Source organism: Rhinopithecus bieti, unplaced genomic scaffold (assembly GCF_001698545.2).
Source record: "Rhinopithecus bieti isolate Rb0 unplaced genomic scaffold, ASM169854v2 scaffold_7681, whole genome shotgun sequence".
NCBI classification, from domain to species: Eukaryota; Metazoa; Chordata; class Mammalia; order Primates; family Cercopithecidae; genus Rhinopithecus; species Rhinopithecus bieti.
The window spans coordinates 3,723,670-3,731,918 of NW_016806571.1; the positions used below are offsets into that span (position 1 = coordinate 3,723,670).

Here is an 8,249-nt window from a genome sequence, read left to right on the forward strand (position 1 = left end):
GGGGGTGGGGGGCTGCGCTTGCGCAGTCACTAAGCAGCGGCTCCCGCGGGGCGTGCTCGTAACGCCGCGCACCCTATCAGGCGGCCACAGGGAGCGCGCCCGCGGCCTCGCCCTCTCTCGCCCCTCCCTTCTCCCCTCTGGGTCCAGCCTCAGACTGAGGCTTGGATACCCGAGCATTCCACTCTGCCCTTCGGCGCGCCCCGTGCCCTCTTGTGCGCGTGCGCAGAGGCGAACCGCAGGGCTGGGGCGCGAGGGAAGGGCGGGCGTACGTCCTTGCGTGCGTCTCAGGCAGCGCGCACGCCGGCGTGAGAGGGCACGGGGAAAAGGTGGCTCTGGCCGGGGCGGCTTGGTTTCCTGGGGCTATGTAACTGAGCTCGTCGACTTGGGGGTCTTTCTTCGCTGCCCTCGCCGCGTGCTATCGCGGAGTTTCTGCTCGGGAGAGAGACTGTCCTCACGCCCGCCGCGCCTCCTCGACGGCAGAGCAGGCTTGCTCGCTCGCCCGTGGGAGCGTCCCGGCCGAGAAGCCCTGAGGGGGGAGGGGAGGCCATTTTGTCCCGACCGACTCCCCGGAACCGGGCGGAGCGGCTGGGAGAGGCTGCGGAGCCGCGGTCGCCGCCCTCGGAGGCACTGGACGCCGCCACTGTCTGGGCTTCCCCGAAGCTGTTCGTAGGTCGCCCGCGCCCTCTCAAGCCTGCCTTTTTCCCACGCTTCCCTGGTCCTCCGGCCTGAGAACGCCCGAGTGAGGAGTTGGCCGTAGTGAGAGGGACCGATCCCTTGGGGCCGCCGGCGGCGAGAACCCGAGCCGCTCCTCCCAATGGCGAAGAAGACGTACGACCTGCTTTTCAAGCTGCTCCTGATCGGGGATTCGGGAGTGGGGAAGACCTGCGTCCTTTTTCGTTTTTCGGATGATGCCTTCAATACTACCTTTATTTCCACCATAGGTAAGACCTGTGGGAGGACGGTGTACAGTCTCGGTAGCTGCAAACCGTTTATTTTACTCCAGACATCTTGCTTCCCGTAATATACGCCTTTGTTTCAGTGATTCCGATTCCAAACGACAGATCCAAGTTAGTGTTTGAATCGGCATCGAGCTTACTGGGGCGGGGTCTTCCCATGATTTCCATCCGGTCTTTTGCTTTCGAGTCTTCCACTATGCTCAGTGCCTTCTGTTACAAAATATGCATCATTTAACCGTGTTCCAGAACCTTATTTCTTCAGGCGACTGGACTGGCTTTTTCCACATTTGCATGGAATTACTAGATGTGTGATATTTTTAAAGTATTTATTTCAGTGGTTGCGATTGAAGCAGTACTAGCTATTTGGGAAAGGCCTGAATTTATACTTTGGGGCAAAGAGAAGATTCCATATGGTCATAACTTAGAGTAAACTTGAGGGTTTCTGAGAAGAATAATTAAGGTAAATTAGAAGGGAAAAGTGAGTTGCCCTCATTGACTAATTCATTGATGTGTCAAACAATCGGAGGCTCTTCGCGCTTGGGGCGGGACTCTGGCTTATTTGCCTCAGTGCTTTTCGAGACATCAACAGAAGCAGTAATCTGAGGGAGATGATCAGTTTCTGTCCTCAAACCCAACGGAGTGAAGTCAAGTTCCCTCTTCTGTCTTATTTGACTCTAGTATTTACAGGAAAGTATTTTGCCAGTCATAGCCCTGTGGACTTACAATGCACTTTCACCGTGTTTCAGAATTACTTAGTGTGGAAGTAAGAGCTGAAGAGTGACCTTTTTAATCGAATTTCCCGTTTAGGAAAGGGAAAGGGAAAGCTCTAGGAAAGTCCCTTTTGAATCTGGGTAGAAAATTTAAGTGGCGCTGACGCTAATTGTGCTTTATTAATTGTGAAACCCATCCGCTCCCCAAAACATTTCTTAAAAGACACGTGGCTCTCAGCATTGTGGCGGTGCAGTTGAACCCATATTTAAATGTAATTTTATATTGAGACGATTTTAAAAAGCAACTGCAGTTGTCTTTGAACTCTGGGAATTGTCAAAATTAAGCTGATTTGGAGCAATTTATATAGCGTTACTGAAATATTTGGTTTGGGTTTTCTTTTGTGACAAATATCAGCTGTTTCATTCTCACAAAATAAATTTTACAGAAATTGAATTGGACAAGTCATTTTTTAAATAGATTTTTATTTTGCTCACCTTTTTTGGGAGGCAAATTATCATAGTCCTTATTTCCAGAGTATCATACTGTTTTCTTGGTTTGTCATAAATTTCATGAAACTTAGAGCTTGTTCTCTAACTTGTGGGTTAGAGAATACTAGCACTTAGCGCTAGCACTTCCCTAGCACTAAGTTTGCTTTTAACACTCCACTTTTAGCTATAGCTGGCTGGGGTTAGGTGATCAGATGGGTCAGCAAATATTTATTGAGCATCTAATGCTGGGCACTGTTCTTAGGCACTGAGAATAAATGATGAATACAGCAGACCCCTTGAGGAGCATTCCAGTAAGATGCTACAGTAGTAGGCATAGGGAGGAAGAGTGCCTAGTCTAAATCGTGAGGAGTTTGAGTAGTCTTACATATAGATGATACCTAAAATGAAGTCTGGGCCGGTGCTGTGGCTCACGCCTGTAATCCCAGCTCTTTAGGAGGCCTTGGCGGGCAGATCACAAGGTCGGGAGTTCAACATCAGCTTGGCCAATATCGTGAAACCCCATTTTACTAAAATACAAAATTAGCCGGGCGTAGTGGCAGGTGCCTGTAGTCCCAGCTACTCAGGAGGCTGAGGCAGGAGAATGGCTTGAACCTGGGAGGCGGAGGTTGCAGTGAGCTGAGATTGTGTCCCTGCACTCCAGCCTGGGCAACAAAATGAGACTTAGTCTCAAAAAAATAATAATAAATAAATGAAGTCTGGAGGACTAATAGAAATTGAGTCAGAGGGATGAGATAGGGCCTTTCTGAAAAAGGGAGCATAGAACAAATGTATAGTAAGGTTGAGGATTTAATTCATGTGGTGAACTTTATTTATTTATTTATTTATTTTGAGACTGAACCTCACTCTGTCGCCCAGGCTGGAGCGCAGTGGTGTGATCTCGGCTCATTGCAACCTCCGCCTCAGGGTTCTGCCTCAGCTTCCTAGGTAGCTGTGATTACAGGTGCCGGCCACCATGCCTGGCTAATTTCTGTATTTTTATTAGAGACTAGGTTTCACCATGTTGGTCAGGCTGCTCTTGAACTCCGGACCTCAAGCACTCCACCGTCCCAGCCTCCCAAAGTGCTGAGATTACAGGCTTGAACCACCACGCCCGGTTATGTGGTCAACTTTGTCCTTAGGAACAGTGTGGATGGAGAGTAGGAAGCAAAACATTAACTCTGTCTACTCCAATCTTTTTGTAAAGGGTACATGCCCCCCAACTAAAACTCAGTCCTATAAGATAATGGTATAATATTTTTGTATTCCTTTTACTTGGGAAGATGTGTGATGATTTTGGATCAAGTCTGCTGGGTTGGAATCTTGTTTCCACAGGTTACTAGCTGTGCAACTTTGGCAGATTACTTAACCTCTCTTGGCTTCAGGCTCTTTAAAAGTGTTAATAAGGCTGGGCACGGTGGCTCATGCCTGTAATCCCAGCACTTTGGCAGGCCGAGGTAGGCGGATTGCCTGAGGTCCGAAGTTCGAGACCAGCCTGATCAACATGGAGAAACCCCATCTTTACTAAAAATACAAAAATTAGCTGGTCGTGGTGGCGCATGCTTGTAATCCCAGTTACTCGGGAGGCTGAGGCAGGAGAATCGCTTGAACCAGGGAGGCAGAGGTTGTGGTGAGCCGAGATCGCGCCATTGCAGTCCAGCCTGGGCAACAAGAGTGAAACTCCGTCTGAAAAAAAAAAAAAATGTCAGTCGTAGTATCTACCACATAGGGTAGTTGTGAGAATTTTATGAGTTAATGAGAGTAAAGCACTTCACATGGTGCCAGGGCCAGGCACTTTGTAGGAGCACAGTGCATATTATATTAGCTATATATAGAATATGTGACTCTTCTGCTGTGGAGGTGTGGCAGAACATGTTATTTTATGGATTGAACATCCTGCACCTGTGGTACCCAAGTGTTTGTTGGTGCTCTGCTAAACAATTTCTTTTTTTTTTTTTTTGAGATGGAGTTTCATTTTTTTTTGCCCAGGCTGGAGTGCAATGGTGTGATCTTGGCTCACTGCAACCTCCACTTCCCTGGCTTAAGTGATTCTTCTGCCTCAGTCTCCCAAGTAGCTGAAATTATAGGCATATGCCACCACACCTGGCTAATTTTGTATTTTTAGTAGAGACGAGGTTTCACCATGTTGGCCAGGCTGGTCTCGAACTCCTGACCTCAGGTGATCTGCCCTCCTCAGCCTCCCAAAGTGCTGGGATTACACGTGGGAACCACCATGCCCGCCCTCTTGTTTTTTTTTTTGAGATGGAGTTTCGCTTTTGTTGCTCAGGTTGGCGTGCAGTGGCGCAATCTCTGCCCACTGCAACCTCTGCTTCCAGGTTCAAGTGATTCTCCTGCCTCAGCCTCCTGAATAGCTGGGATTACAGGATCACGCCACCACGCCTGGCCAATTATGTAGTTTTAGTAGGCAAAAATTAAGTAGTTTTGGTCAGGCCGTTCTTGAACTCCTGACCTCAGGTGATCCACCCGCCTTAACCTCCCAAAGTGCTGGGATTACAGGCACGAGCCACCGCGAGCCCGGCCTAGACTCTGACATTTTCATACTTTCGGATAAAAATGTTTTCATATATAAGATGTTGAATACTGCAAGTTGAGAAAATAAATGATTCTGAGTACAGCTTGAACACATTCATATGTTAGCTCTGTCCACAGGTTTAAAATACCATTTATGGTATTTTTGTGTTGTGGCTCATGCCTGTAATCCCAGCACTTTGGGAGGCCGAGGTGGGCGGATCACGAGGTCACGAGATCACGACCATCCTGGCTAACACGGTGATACACCACGTGGCGTGGTGGTGGGCGCCTGTAGTCCCAGCTACTCGGGAGGCTGAGGCAGGAGAATGGCGTGAACCCTGGAGGCGGAGCTTGCAGTGAGCCGAGATAGTGCCACTGCATTTCAGCCTGGGCAACAAAGGGAGACTCTGTCTCAAAAAAAAAAAAAGTAGTTTACCATTGCGTTTAACCAGTGCCGTTCAAAAGAAATAATGTGAGCCACATATATTACTTTTAATAGCCACTTTTTTTTTTGTTTTGAGATGGAGTCTTGGCCTCCCAAAATCCTGGAATTACAGGTGTGAGCCACTGTACTTGGCCAAATGGTCACGTTTTAAAAAGTAAAACAAAATTTTTTTTTGAGACGGAGTATCGTTCTGTTGCCCGGGCTGGAGTGTAGTGGCATGATCTCGGCTCACTGCAACCTCTGCCTCCCAGATTCAAGCAATTCTCCCTGCCTCAGCCTGTCTAGTAGCTGGGATTACAGGTGCCCACTACCACGCCCAGCTAATTTTTTTGTATTTTTAGTAGAGACGCGGTTTCACCATGTTGGCCAGGTTGGCCAAGAACTCTTGACCTCAGATGATCTACCCACCTCAGCCTCACAAAGTTCTGGGATTACAGACTCGAGCCACCGCGCCCGGCCTATAAAGTAAATTTTAATTATGTATTTTAACTCATATCTAGAATGTTACTTTATTGTGTAATCAAGATTTAAAAATTGTTGAGGGCAGGCTCAGTGGCTCACACCTGTAATCCCAGCACTTTGGCAGGCTGAGGTGGGAGGATTGCTTGGGCCCAAGAGTTCAAGACCAGCCTGGGCAACAGAGTGAGACCCTGTCTGTAGGAAAAAAAAAAATTAAAATTGTTGAGATATTTCACATTCTTTTTCTCTGGTTTGTAAGCTATGCTTACAACACATCTCATTTCAGATTAGGCGTATTTCTACATGGATGTATATTATGTAACGAAAACATACATTTTAAAGAGGCATATTTCAAGTGATTAATAGCTACATGTGGCTAGTAGCTACCATACTGGATGGTACATGTCTGAACAATGTTAAGTAACCACTTGGTCAGTGTGCAGATGACTAGAAATACTTTGAAAGTAGACTACTTTTAGGAATGTGTTAAATTTTACCAAGTGACTAGGGTTTGTTGTTGTTATTTAAAAGATTAAATCTCACTCTGTCACCCAGCTTGGAGTGCAGTGGTGCAATCATAGCTCACTGTAGCCTCGAACTCCTGGGCTTAAGCAATCTTCCTTCCTCAGCTTCTCAAGTAGCTGGGACTACAGGCAAGCACCATCATGTCTGGCTGGGTTTTTAAAATCTAGAACATTCTCTAAGTATAAATTATGATTAAATTTTTGAGTGGTCACTTGATTGTTAAAACATCCTGAGGGCTGGGCATGGTGGCTCAAACCTGTAATCCCAGCACTTAGAGAGGCTGAGTTGGGAAGTTCACTTGAGGTAAGGAGTTTGAGACCAGTCTGGGCAACATAGACCCTCATCTCTGCAAAAACAAAAAATTAGCAGGACATGGTGGCTTGATCCTGTAGCTACAGGGGAGGCTGAGGTGGGAGGATCACTTGAGTCCAGGAATTCAAGGGTGCAGTGAGCTTGGATCACACCACTGCACTCCAGCCTGGGTGACAGAGCGAGATTCTGTGTGAAGAAACAAAAACAAAAAACATCCTGAGGTTTGTAGAGAAGTAGTTATCTTGCAGGTGTTCAGAAGGACCTGACTGCCAAAATAAGGCAGGCCCTCATTGTTTTAGGTGCAGACATTTAAGTTTCTTACTGGCTATTGGTTTTTTGAAGAAATATTTTTTATAGATTTTTAGGAGGTGTTCACAAAGACTACTGTATTTGAATTTTTCTATATATTTTGAATTCTCATGCATCCATATTAGAAATTGTGTTATATAAATGGTCAGATTTATTGGAGACTGCTGCAAAAAACAAATTACTGGTATGTTATACTCAACCGATCTCAAAACGCATCCAAGGGCACCAGAATATAAGTTGCACAAGGGCAGAAATCTTTGTCTTTTTTTTTTTTTCCCTCATGTGTGCTAAACACCTAGAAGAGTACCTGCACTTAATGGATGCACCATAAATAATTAATGAAGGCAGGCAGGTAGGCAGACAGGTGGTACAATCAGGATCCTCTTAATATGAATTGGGGGTAGCTTATTTAAAATTTTTCCTTTTTACCTACTTTCTGATCATTATATGAAGTAGATTGGGATCGGACTTATGAATATTAGCTGTGGCCAGGCACAGTGGCTCACGCCTGTAATCCAACACTTTGAGAGGCTGAGGCAGGTGGATCAGCAGAGGTCAGGAGTTGGAGACCAGCCTGGCCAACACGGTGAAACCCCATCTCTACTAAAAATACAGAAATTAGCCAGGTGTGGTAGTGCGTGCCTGTTGCCCCAGCTACTTGGGAGGCTGTGAGGCAGAAGAATTGCTTGAACCCAGGAGGTGGAGATTGCAGTGAGCCGAGCACATACCACTGCACTCCAACCTGGGCGACAAGAGTGAGACTCTGACTCAAAAAAAAAAAAAAGGAATGTTAACTGTTTGGCTTAATAGGGCAAGACTGCTCTTAGCAATTGAAAGGTTGGGGCTGGGTGCAATGGCTCACGCCTGTAATGCCAGCACTTTGGGAGGCCAAGGCAAGCAGATCACCTAACGTCAGAGTTCGAGACCAGCCTGGCCAGCGTGGTGAAACCCTGTCTCTACCAAAAATACAAAATTAGCTGGGCGTGGTGGCGCATGCCTGTAATCCCAGCTACTTGGGAGGCTGAGGCAGGAGAATCGCTTGAACCTGGGAGGTGGAGGTTGCGGTGAGCCAAGATCGCGCCATTGTACTCCAACCTGGGCAACAAGAGCAAAACCCCGTCTCAAAAAAAAAAAAAGAAAAGAAAAAAATTGAAAGGTTGTTTGAAAAATAGTCTTAAGAGAGTTACAACTTTTGGATGAGAAGGTTTCAGTTGTTAATTTGACCATAACCATCTTGGTAGTATGAGCTCAGGAATGCGTTACTTAGTGATGGGGGAATTACAAGTTCAAAGCACAGGTTTTTAGTGGGCTGTTTATATATTGGATGTGCTACCTTTCAGTGTAATTAATCCTTTCTCCACCACTAGGCTTATTCCTTTTTTCACAGGGAATATTTTTCATTGGGAATTGGAGTCTCTGGGTTCCATGTAAGAAATCAAGTTGGTAGGCCGGGCGTGGTGGCTCAAGCCTGTAATCCCAGCACTATGGGAGGCCGAGACGGGCGGATCACAAGGT

The 8,249-nt window shown here is 46.6% G+C and overlaps 1 protein-coding gene across 2 annotated transcripts in view; it reads left to right on the top strand.

Moving 5' to 3' along the window:
- The first annotated feature begins 63 nt into the window (after positions 1 to 63).
- RAB10 (RAB10, member RAS oncogene family) overlaps positions 64 to 8,249 on the top strand; it is a 114,317-nt gene continuing 106,131 nt past the window's right edge. For both annotated transcript variants that reach the window (XM_017876863.1, XM_017876864.1), the window contains exon 1: positions 64 to 941. In XM_017876863.1, the coding sequence (XP_017732352.1) occupies positions 815 to 941 (127 nt within the window). In that variant the 5' untranslated portion in view covers positions 64 to 814. The remainder of the gene's footprint in view (positions 942 to 8,249) is intronic.